This window comes from Coffea eugenioides, chromosome 4 (genome assembly GCF_003713205.1).
Source record: "Coffea eugenioides isolate CCC68of chromosome 4, Ceug_1.0, whole genome shotgun sequence".
Lineage (NCBI taxonomy): Eukaryota > Viridiplantae > Streptophyta > Magnoliopsida > Gentianales > Rubiaceae > Coffea > Coffea eugenioides.
In genome coordinates this window covers 36,677,046-36,690,070 of record NC_040038.1, presented here as the reverse complement: position 1 = coordinate 36,690,070, position 13,025 = coordinate 36,677,046, and the positions used below count along the sequence as shown (strand labels likewise).

The window sequence follows — 13,025 nt, the reverse complement described above, 5'->3', positions numbered from 1 at the left end:
CAAAGCATTCATCTAATTGAACACCAAAGCTTTGTTAAGCTTTCCTCTAGTTTAAAGATTGCAGTCTCGTGCATGTACAATGAAATAAATATTTGAATTCTTCCATTTTGTGAACTCATTTCTTTTGACTGACTAACCGTACTTTCCTAACATACATAGTATTATTTTCCCAAGCGAGGCTCACGATCATTACAATGCAGATATCTAAGTGGGCATCCAAATCTGGGATAAGGTGCAGAGATTATGTTTGTTATACAGAAGCCCTTACCCTGGAATCAGGAAATGGAATGGTGTTGTAAACATGCACATGGGAAATCTTTTTCGTGCAAAGCTTAGAAGGTTGGTGATAGCTGTAACCGTATGGCACCAGTGGTAGGAAAGGAACAGGAGTGTTTCAGCACGTTGGTGTCACCAATGTTATTCAGTTCTCTGTTATATCTTGGCCTAAAGCTCCGCCGGAATCAGGAAAATTGGCAGCTAACGGTGGAGTGGGACTTGAATCCGGACTGCTTACATGATTGAGCTAAAGTACCGTATAGGGGACCCCTTTGCATTGCTATAGTTCAGAAGGTTGTGTACAGTGTGTTTGTACACTAGTGATGCTTGTTGATGCATTGGGGTGATATTCCTTTTGTAAAGCTTACTTTCTTGATCACTCAAAGTTCTCATTTTGCCCAAAAAACAAAACAAAAACAAAAAAAAAAAAAAAGTGGGCATCTAAATCTTTGTGCATGCCAAATCTCCACCATATATACGGTAGTCTGCAGTTTTGCAACCCCTTCCCCTCTCTCCCCCAAACAAACAAAACAACAATAGAAGTGAAAAATGGAAGCATACACGTTCCTGAGTTAAAATGGAGAGAGTGGCATTTAGATGCAAGGATCAACTGCAAAATTTCTGCCAAGATAATACAACGAACTAGCACATTTATTGCCTGTATTCCGAGTTTTATGATAAACTTGCCTGGTGTCAATATATGTCGCCATTCAACTGAAAACCAAGTTAAACCTGTGTTGCATTAAGTAGGACTTCAAAAGAACTCGTATGCAAGACTGTCAAAAGGCTGTAAAAGATGTGCCTTACAACCAAAATTGCAATTGGAGATGACAATCATCTCCCATAACGTTAACGATCTGCCAAATCCTGCTGTATTCTCCACTTTAGCTCTGCAGCTGATCTTATAAAAAAGAGGACACGAACCAAAAAAATTCTTGGCAGTGTAACTCATGGGTGCAAGGAATAATTGGTGCATTCTGCAGAGAAGAACTGCTCCGCTCTATCAATAAATCTTTCAGGAAATCTACAGTGCAACATTGCAGCAGAAGTTTCACTTGTGTATGGGTTGTGCTTTTGGCCTGTTTCTTCAGAAAGCTTCCCGACTCTACTCTCTCTTTGAATCCGCATCTTAATAGTTTTAATATTGTTTGAAGGTCCACCTTTCTGGGACAGAGTCCGAGCATTGCGGTTATTGGGGCGCTGAGATCTCTGAGGAGGAGTGTCAACTTGAGATTTTCTACACTCAGGACCCAAGTGATTAGATTCACCAGCTTCATCCGGAGTGTTATCTAGCACTGCAATAGATTCAGCAGGAGCTGGCGAACTGTTTCTGCAGGACTTGAGCAAGGAAATGAGCATATCTGTGCTGAGTTCTTGAAGAACAACAGTCTTGTTCTGCTCACATCCAAAGCAGGCAGCAACCAGTGTGCCAGCCAAGATTGGCATAAACTCGAGATCACTGAAGAAAACAAATGGCAAGTCGCACACCTGTAGTTTCAGCTTCATAAATTAGATTCCATCATTCAAATCTGAAATTTGTGTTAATCTCATTCAAGTTCATTTACCTTGTGAAGAATGGTAGGGCTCTTTCCCCAGCGAAGGACAGCTTGATTCTCGGAGTGGAAAAGTGAAAAGTAACCAAGAAGCAACAAAGATTCCACCAGCAATTGACCAATCTGACATGCACAAACAAGCAAACTTTTTGAAATTTCACCTTTTTATATACGCAAATGGATATGATAGTTCCACTGATCAGTTAAGCAAGCAATAGCAAGGGAAAGACATCAGATTAATTACAGACAGAAAAAATAGCATTAAGAAAATTCCACAAATCCACCAAACTGGCCCCACTAAAACCTAAGAAGGAAAAAAGAGGAACGGAGGGGCACAAAGGAGGAGTACCTGACAGTTAACTTGTTTATGTTTAATAAAGGTGCAAAATGCAGTGGCAGGGTTACTGGATAAAGAATGGGAAAAAAGACAAGTACATGGCTAACCCAGGAGAGCATGAAATACAATCATAACCACTTACTCCACTCCATGTTGACCAATAGAAACAAATATGAGTTTTGCAATAGCTTACAGTGCTATTAAGACATTTCAAGAAAAAAAGTATAAGTCCAGATGCAACATAGGAAGATCCTTTGTCCTTTCGTTCTCTTTTTCTTTTGTGTGAGTCAATGAATTGTGTTGGCAGTATCTCATTTTCTGCTTTCACGAAAAGCACTAACACCAAAGAAACTATCTAAGAACAATTAATACTGATGCAAACTTCTACAATTCTTTGGTAAGTTCTTGCATCTTTCTAAAGGTGACATAAAGACAAAAACCAAATAACAATAATGTTAGCAATGCAACAAAAACCACGTCAAATACCCACTATTCCAAGCAATATTAACAAATAATGAATAAGCATTTTTACAAGAAAACTTGAGACCCTGTTACCAGTAGGACAACAGAATCTTGAGTTAAAAAAAAACAAATTGACAAGAAATATTGCATCATAATAAAAATCATAATTTGCTAGAACAGCTTGTACCAATGACATGCAAAGCTATTGAAGTATAGTGGTAACCAAAAAAAAAAAAAAGCTCATAATAAACCTACTTAAGAAAGTAATGACAATATGCCCAGGGCATAATTGAAAGAAAAAGAAATTAGGAAAGAGCAAGCAACTGTTCCTCAGTAACTCTGACAGCCCACAATGCATGAAGAGCAACGGCCTAAAAGGTCACTAAGTTTTTGAGCTGCATGCATAGTTTCTGACCATGAAAGACTGCAATAAAACCTGTTGGTGCCATGTAAACCATAAAACCACATCCAAATGCAACAACCAGCACACCTAATAAACATTTTGATGCCAAAATTTGGAGTGAAGGATACATATAGTCTCACCTGATCGGTAGCCACTCCCCATTTGCTTGTGCAATGAGAAAGAAGAAAGCTCATCAAGTGAAAAAATTCCATTTTCAGATCTGGTCTGGCCTGTTATGTGCAGGAAAAGATGAAGGATCAGGCTTGATTACAGAGGAAATAACGTGTTTGAGGACTAACAAAGACAAGCTGTCAAGAAGGCAAGCCAAGAAAACCATTCTAACCAAAAAAAAATTTTCAGAACGCATACTCACTAGCATACTCTGGATGAAAGTTACATCAATTAGTGCCAAATTATTCAACACCTTTAGTACCGCAGTTGCCACTTCCTCAAAATTGGAAGGAAGAACATATGAAACCTGCAAAAACAATCATTCATTCTCGATTAGCATGCCAAATAGAGAAATCTTAGAGCTTTATCATGCCCACAAGAAAGGCAAAACTTCAACCAGAAGACATTTCGGCTTCCATGGTTTTTCAGCCAGTAATTATTAAAGTTTAGAAAGAGTCATAAAAGATGGTTCGATCCACTTGAATATTGAGCTCAGAAAGAACAAGCTATAGAATAAACAGATAAGCTTAAATAAAATATTAGTACCAGAATATCTAAACAAGAATAGTTAACTCCAAACGAAAATGCTACATAGGCAAAATGAGCAAGTAAGCCAATTAAACATCTTAATTTTATGTTTGTTTTTCACCCCAAGCCCCTTTTTTTATTTTTGGCATTAAAGATTATCTTCTAAGCCCCACAAAATTCCTCCTCAAAGATAACCAAGTTCACAAGAAGCATTCATGCAGATATTATTGCTTAGATAGCTTGCCAAGTGTGGTGAAGCATGGTTGTCAAAACATATCATCCTAAACAATTAGAACAGCTAGATCTTAAAGTGTAACACGCACTAGGTGCATTTGGCACTACAAGCATTAACAGACAATTAACAGTGGCATAAAAACTTATTTTCATTTTCAAAATAACTTCAGCAAGGATTAGATGTTGTGGTAAAAGATCAAAAACTTTACGAAGGCCCCGGTAAAAACATTACTTCATGTAACCCTCTTAAGATAACTTAGACGACTTCAACAATAAGTTTGCTGAAGGAATAGAAGTTCCAAAGCAACTTTACGCTACGATTCTCTATGCAACATTACATTGATTCTAAATCTCAAATGGGGAAGGTTTCCCACTATCAGGAAGGTATCTTGCTGGATATAAGCCCCAAAGGAATACACCACAGACAATTGCTTTCATACTTTTCCTTGTTTTAGGCAACAAAAAGTAAGGGCGTAATTTTCAGCTTTTAGTTGCAATTTTGGAAAAGAACTATAAAATATTATATTTCTCAAGAAGATGATACCTGTTAAGTAATCAAAAATCCCTACTAGATTCAACTCACAATCACATGGGATATCAACTCACAATCTGCACATTTTGAAGACAAACTACATACAACACGGTTTTTATTTGATGCATGGCCCTTCCATGAATGCCAACTAGTATCAACAAAGATGAGTTACATTTTCACCACCTATATACTGCAAAAGAATCACTTAAAATTTTTGGGATTTTATGCAAACCAAAAGACCTTTTGTGAAACTTGTCATGCCAAATCCAAACTGCCGGCATGACCAAAGTGTCGTACAGACTTGTCATGCCCCAGTACAAATCTGACCGACATTTGTGCTTACTACCAATGGCTAGGAAAAACACAATTATTAACAGCTAATTGGAATTCAAACTCAAAACAATGAACCCTCAACCTTGTCAGCAATTATGCAGATTTAATTGGAATTAAGTAGATCTACTTCTGCACTTTGAAAAGTGCAAAGGTCTTACCTGTTCAGAAGATAATTTGTTGTTGGCCTGCAAAAGCACAGCTGTCAACATGGAAGGTAGGCAGACCAACCCAGTTTCAGATATTGCAGAAAGGAGAAATGCTACGGGTTGTTTCATATTAGATCTGATTTCGTCCTTTTGTTCGGTAACCATAATTGTTGACTTCTCTTCCTCCTTTAAAGAAACAGGACTATTAGTATTATCATCACACTGGATGCTTGGGGACTCATCCTTAACATCTATAACATCTGTCTTAGTGTTAATAGATTCGACTACACCAAAATTATCCCTTTTGTCTGATGAACCACCACCATCAAGCAATGCATCAAGTGGCTTATCTTCTGGTACATCAGGTAACCCTTTCAAAACTACAGCCTCAGCCACTTTCACCCCTACACTCCCACTTATGCACATCATCTCCCTAGGAAACGATTCCCAGTCTATTGAAGATCCTTTTCTACATCTGGATGTCAGAACTGCCAATAGGTTAATGCTAAGGAGGATGGAAGAAGGAAAGGGTGAGCCTTCTATATGGGGCCTATCATAAAGAGCAAAAAGGTCCCGCAGCCGATGAATAACCTGGTATGCGATCACAAGCTCTAATAAACCATCTCGCATCTGGATTTGACGTTCATCAGAGCTTACATGACCCATAATTGTAGCAACAGTCCAAAGAAAACCATCCAAAATTTCACATACGGACTCCAGATTACCACTTGATGATTTACTCAACATCAAGCTTGTGGAACCAGGAATATTTGCTGATGCTGCAATTTTAATATAATTCTCAAGTGCTGCAGCCAACATGGGGATTATAGGTGGTAAGAGATTCTGTGAAAGAAAATAACTTCGATTACCAGGCACTGTTAAGACTACCCTAAGAAGCCTTAAAAGGCACAATGTAACCTGGCAGGCTTCAGGTTTTGATGTGTGAGAGGCAGGAAGAGCAGAGGCAATAAAATCAAGTAGACCAGCTTGGCGACAAGCCTGCAGCTCAGTATCCCTTCCCTCCAAGAACTAATCCATGAGAAAAAAAATCATGGTTACTTTTGCCTCTAAAACTATCCAAATAACTAACAAGTAACAAATAATAACCAAAGGCAGATAAGAGATACAATCAAAGAAATGAACAGGACTTTCTCCAATATGATCTGGCGAATGATCCAGTTGTCTACTTGACCTCTTATCTTTAGACAATCAAAGAGATTATAATATGAGAACTCATACACAAAGACAAACTCAGTACCTTAATTATTTCGGCGGTTATAAGACCAAAACTTCCAGCACCTTCTTTTCTTGCTTGCCGAAGCTTTTGAAGTTCCTGAAGCCATCTTGCAATTTTTGCCCTTGCCGTTCCTACCGCAGCTCTGTATCCAATACCAGCAACTTCGGGACTAACTGATGGCTCCACAAATTCATGCTTTAAAGCCATAAGTTTCTGGCGAATTTTTTTGACCCTTCGCTTCAGCGAATGTTGTGATTGCGTATTGCCTGTTAGAAGAGCACAGCTTCCTGAATTACTGGTGCCGTTAGCTTGCCAATCTTCACCATTATTGTTTGGTGTAGATCTACCCTGATTGTCCTTATTCAAGGACCGACGAAAGAAAGGTGAAGTTTGATCCCTGAAATCCATAGAAGCTCTTTCCCTTATTTGCTCCAAATAAAACTTGCGACGCTGTTCGCTTTCACTAAGTCTTTCAGCCAATTTCTGGGCCAAGAGTTCAGCTTCCTCCTGTTGAGCTTTAGCCCTAACCTCTTTTCTTCGCATCTGTTCCATGGCCTTTGCTTCACGTGCCGCACTAGATGCTTTACGTTCTTCTTCCCTTCTTACTTGTGCCTCTTCCTTTTTCCGTTGTATGTCTGCAATACGTTGCATTTTTTCTGCCTCAAGAAGCTTCTTGCGCTCTAAAACAGCTTCTTCCCTTGCCATATCTTCTTTTTGTTTAGTTTTCAGCAATTGAAGCTTCTCAGCCCTTCTCAACTCTGAATCATGTAACTTTTGACGCAGCATAAGCTTTTTATTTTCTTCATTCAATGAAGTAATGAAGCGCACCTCATTAACTTTACTACTCTCATCATTAGCTCTTCTCACTACTTGAGCAAGAAAAGCTTCATGCCTGGATTCACCGCGCTGGTGGCGGGCATACATTACCTCTCTTAACTTCATGTTACGTTCAGCCTGGTACTCATTGACACGATTCAGTTTTTCCGAGGTCCGCTGAAGCCTTTGAACTCTCTCGCTCTCAAGTTCATTTCGTATCCTCATAGCCCGTGCATGCTTCTCTTCTGCTTCTTTTTTCAGATCTAGAGCAGATTTTTTCTTTTTGTCAGGAGACATAAGTTTATCGTGCAATACCCGTGCCCTCTCAGCGCTTTTCCTGCTCATACCAGGTGAATGTGAGAAACGCGAAGAAACGCGATGTGGAGGTCCAAGTATGTCTTCCCAGTTCCTCTTTTCCTTCCATGCATCCATGGATTTCCATAAATTTCCATTTCTCTTTTCCTTCTCCCTTTCAGACAAAGGAATTTGCTTTTTCAGGGTATCAACAGATTTTGAATTTTTATCAGTCATAGATTCTGAGGGCTTCTTGTCTTTCTTAGGAAGTACTTGATCAATTTCACAGGGAGCTCCAATAAGCTCCCGCTTGTTCTTTCCACTGACTGCACAAGCAGAATCTCCTTTAACAGGCAACCTAGACCCGCTAGAATTACACCTATTTGAGTCGATAGTTCTTTTTTCTTTACTTGAGTTCCCTCTTGAAAGATCAGAAGCTCCATGCCGCTTTCTTGGCTTCAGAACTGATTCTTCAACATTACTTCTGGTGTCAATTTCACCATTATCCCCCTCCATGATATCTCTGCATCTGTAATAGCCACTATCACAATCAGGTTTCACTTTTTCAGCATTGCCAACACGTGCACTAGCTCTTTCTTGCTGAATTTTCCTGAATGCCTCAAGAGAAGAAGAAAGTATCTCTGCCCTCCTTGGGGAAGTTGTCATTCGACGTACCTGAAGACTAATTTCAATAAAATTAGATCAATACCAAAAAATAGAAAAAACACATCAACAATCTTGATAAAACTCCACCAGAGCTAATCCATTAAATTCTTAAGAATTTTCTAGTAATTGTTACATTAAATGCAATATGGAACTATCTTGAGGTGACAAATGCAATGCCATGAATTAGTTCTGCTGTGACAATGGTGGCCAAATTCATAACAGAAGTTATTTGCAGTGCTCAAAGATATAGTCAAGTTGTCTCAAAATCTCAATAATTGCATGCTTGGTGACTACTACTCATTCACTACCAAAAGATATAGTCACCAAGTTGTCTCAAAATCTCAATAATTGCATGCTTGGTGACTACTACTCATTCACTACCAAAAGACTGTCCAATGGAATCACAATAAGGAAATCTATATACAGAATCAACAAACACACATACAGAGAGAGAGAGACTTAGACTAGTTACTAACAGACCAGAAAGGGAAGATTTAAGGTTCTTTACCCTGTAACATCATCCAAGAGGATTTCCAGTATGTAGCATGTTGGAACACTTGAGAGCATAAAAGACACAGCAAACTAAGTTATAGTTAAAAGCATGAACACAAGTTTACAATATGAGACCCTTAAAAGTTTTTAATTGCGACTGTCCCTCATGTACAATTAACTTGATGTTGGGAAAAAGAACAAAGAAAAGAAGAGTTCTGACCTCCCATGAAAGCGCATGTGGCCTGCGATGATCAGACTTCATATTTAATGGTGCCCCATCAAGTATATGAGATGAGGATTTCTTTACTTTCTCAAATTCCTCCACCCTAGAGTTCAGTTCTCTAAAATCAGATGCGGCTTCCTCAAGAACAAGAATGGCCTCTTTCATCTGCTCCAAATCACACTCTAATTCACAAAGAAGATAGAGTTCATCTATGGCCCTATTAAGATTCTCAAAGAGAAAGCACCAAAGGCGTTCCCTGAACCGTTCTTTGCTTTCATCTCCATTTGCATCAGAAAAGTCCATGATTTCAGTTTTATCTAAGTCAACAAGAACACCATCAACTGTTGGAGACTCTGAGTTTCCAAAAGAGCTTAGAGCAATAGATTCTGCAGTTGTTTCAGGCTGAGTATTTTCAAATGATGTTGTCTGTGAATATTCACGAGATACCATGTCCGGCATGATGTCAATAACACTATCTTCAGAAACATTAGAACAACCTGCTTCCTGTGTGACACCAAGTGCAGGACTCATGAGAGCCTCTTCAGTATGTGAACACCAATTCTTATCTGCAGAGAGACTTTGAGTGGTGAACATTCCAGCACCACCCACTCTCAGTGAAGTAGAATCCAGCAAAGTCACTAACAATTTTGAACTCACATCAACAAGAGGTAGTTCAGTAACTTTAGAACATCCAGCTTCACGTCCAACAGCAGGTGTCAAATGCACGTCAGTTGCAACAGATGAATGATTTTCATTTGACTGAAAATGGGTATCAAGACTTTTCACCAGCTTAAGTCCAGTGTTATCCCTGGAATCTGGGGCGGAACCATTTGGGTCGATTACACTTTCAGTATTTAATAACGATCTCACATCTTCTGAAGTCACTTTCAATTCATTCACCTCTTTACAGTTGTTTCCCAGAGACTTTGTCCTAGGCAACAATGCATCAGGTGCCACAACAAGATGATTTTCATCTAAATTTTTTGCGACAAGATTATTTTCCTTCTGATCAGAAGAAGAGCATGGCATGGAATTATCAACTTTCTGAAATTCTGCACGATCTATTGTTAGACATTCAGTCCTACCAAACTTCATCTCAGATCCAACAGCCTTTTCCTGGTGCAAGAGCAAAGCTTTTTCATCCAAATCTCCCCACTTGATTTTTGGAAGAACATCAGAATTCCTTGTCAGAGAATCATTACAATCAGCTCCTTGAGACCGCCTCTGAACAACTCCAGCTTTAAGACAAGAATTTTTGTCCCTTAAACCTACCAAGAGCAGTGAAGTCACAAACTATTATCACAAAAGAAATGCAGTTTCGATTGTATCGCATATATGACCTCCATCTATAACACATTAGTAGAATCAATAGCATACCTGGGTCAACAATAAAATTATCTGTACTTGCTTTTGAAGACTGGCCACCATTTCTACGATTGTCAAATTTTACCTTCAATGAATGACCCTCTGGATTATGAGAACTTTGTTTGGCAGAGAGTCCTCCAACCCAACCATGTACAGAGAACTTTGAACTGCCTCTATGCTTCTGCACACAATATCATATATTATTAAGAAAAAGACAAAATCATGCCCTAAGGAGATTTCCAATATCTACTGATCTCAGCTCCTCAAGTGGGTGGTTCACAATGAGAAACCATAGAAGAATACAATCATGCCTAGCAAACTTGTAAAATTTAGGAACAAAAGGAACCAAAATATCCAATAGCATCTTGTCATACGACTAGCAGGCCAGTGCTTGCCCTTGTTTCATTAAAAGGAAAAGTAATAGAAATGGAGAGGAATAAATACAAAGAACAACCACCTAAAATGAACAAAAGTAGAAGAAAGGATTCTTCTACAAAGAACAGGAAGAAATGGACTGGAAGAAGTACAAAGACCAACCACCTAAAATGAACAAAAGTAGAAGAATTCTTTATTCAACAAACATGGTAAGAAACTGTGTACCAAGCATGACCCAATGCATCTCACATTAGATGTGAAAGGAAGGAACTTAGACCATAAAACGCCAAATTTTACATTTCATTCCCAATTTTTTTTTTATATTCAATGTTAATACAGCAGATTTAGAATTCCAACACATAATTTCAGCACTTTCGAGGTGCAAGTTAACTGAAGCTAGTTATCTGAGGAGCCTAAACATGTTTGGATTTAGTAGCTGCTAACAAGGTCTGCATCTGACTACAAAAGACAGATTCAATAATCAGAAACATCAAATTAAGCAGAATAATATAGGCATCTAAATTTTGTAGAGGCAAAAGGCTGGTACAATTCTATGCTGAATAGCTCTTTACACCTCATAGTCAATTGGAACTTGTTGATATTTATCAGGGGCAAGAAATGAAGTAAACCATTGCAAATATTAGAATAAATCCATGTTATGAGAACAATTAGATCATAGGATCCTATTTTGTCAACATAGATAATCAGCAAAATATCAGCACTTTGTTTGGGCTTCTAAAATTTAAGTAAATTTTGAGTATAAAGCTTATGTTTTAAGAGTATTGTTTGAACTAGATAATTATACGTAAACCTAGCATTGAGTAATTCATTTTATCTACTCCATCATATATGAAGAGTTTATCTCCACATACAGAGAAAGACTGTATCTTAGAAACATTCGAGAAAAAAGGATCATACTCCCAGTCTATTTCTTCTAGAAATTTGAAGAATTCCACCCCTAGCATTCTGCAATTATGACGGGAAGCGCCCTACATTCCTGATTTTGTTCCACTTCGTGATAATCTGCTATCTAGGTAAGATTGGAATAACTTTATAAACTAGTGCACAAACATGAAAGCTCCACGGGCTTACAATAACTAAACAACCATGATAAACTTTAGATTAGCTTTTAAAGCTGCAAGCCAAACAGAAGGTAATATTAAGACTAATTTATTTGTCTAACTCAAGGCCAAAAAAAAAAAAAAGAATCTTGGGCTCACAATTTCTGTTTCTTTTACCAGCATATTATTCCCACCAGACATGCCGCATAACATAACATTATTCAGAGATAGCTGCAAAATGTGAGAATAGAATCCTTTCTAGATTGAGAGTCAAAAACTGGAGTATCCAGCCAGATCCTGTACAAATTTTTGAAGTGAAGCAGGTGCATTCCATTCCAGTGGAAGCAAAAAGAATTCTTTTTCATAAACGGTTTACGGTCAAACGTATCACCATCCCAGATGTGATTTCTAACATCAAAACTTCAACTTTCCCATAGGCTAAACAACAATAAACTATCCTCATTCCCTCTCCTCCCTCCTATGTACTGAAGTAATCATCCAAGACAAAGAAACTATTACAATATCATCTAATTATATCTAAACACTTAAGATATCTCATTTGATAAGTCTTGCTTCAGAAAGCTTCCTGTATTACCCAGAAAATACACTACCTACTTTTTCAGAAAGACTGGAGTAATTCTTCTAAATGCATATGATCGATTGTTTAAGTGTATTTCCAAAGCCATTCCCTATTAATCCTTCGGCAAAATATAGTGAAATATAATATATTTCAATCCAAAAAAGTACAATTATAATGTTCTTGATTATTCAGAAAAGCGTATGAAAAAAAAAATCAAACCTTTTTAACTTGCAACCATCCAGAACCTTGATCATCCCCTCCTTCGCTGCTCTCCATAAAAAATCTCTAAATTACAGCAACAACAGAAAACCCAAAACGGAGAAAAAAAAATTTTCCCTCTCACCAAAACATCATAAAAAGTACAGTACATTACATGGAAGTCAAATTATTCCTTCCTAAAGCAATCCAAAAAATTAAAATTAAAGAAATCAATCTGGTGGCATTTTACACAGTTTACAACAATTCGATGATCACAATTACAATAAAATGATGATCGGACAAATGGGTTTTAAAGAACAAGCTGTGAATTTGAACACATGGGAGGTTTTTCCCAGAAAAATCTTGGGATTACATGTTTTAAAGGGTGGGACTTTTAATTGGATTTTGTGAATAAATTTGCAGAAACTTTTTAAAAGGGTATAACCGAAACATTTTCTGGGCTATGTAGAGGTAAGAATAAGTGAGGCAAAAGGGTGAAAGAAAAAGAGAACGTGATGAGAATGATAAGTGCAAAATTTCCAATGATGGGAGACTGAGGAAAGGAGTAGTGGGAGGGAGAAAAGTAGAGAATGATTTTATCTGACAGATATGTCCTCACCTTTCAGAATTAATAACATTTGGTGTCCAAATGTGCATCAGATTTGTGATGCTGATTGAGCCCATCATGCACCTAGAGCTGAAAAACAACAAAAACAAAAGATATGTATACACGCACACGCACA

The 13,025-nt window shown here is 37.9% G+C and overlaps 1 protein-coding gene across 1 annotated transcript; it reads right to left on the bottom strand.

Moving 5' to 3' along the window:
• Window positions 1-844: 844 nt before the first annotated feature.
• On the bottom strand, window positions 845-12,817 carry LOC113767863. Its single transcript, XM_027312067.1, has 9 exons — window positions 12,304-12,817; window positions 10,081-10,249; window positions 8,701-9,971; window positions 6,234-7,997; window positions 4,988-6,004; window positions 3,405-3,509; window positions 3,172-3,261; window positions 1,842-1,952; window positions 845-1,764 (listed from the first exon to the last, which is right to left on the bottom strand). The coding sequence occupies exons 1-9, from the start codon at window positions 12,358-12,360 to the stop codon at window positions 1,225-1,227; spliced, it is 5,124 nt and encodes a 1,707-aa protein (XP_027167868.1). The 5' UTR covers window positions 12,361-12,817; the 3' UTR covers window positions 845-1,224.
• Between the last annotated feature and the right edge of the window lie 208 nt (window positions 12,818-13,025).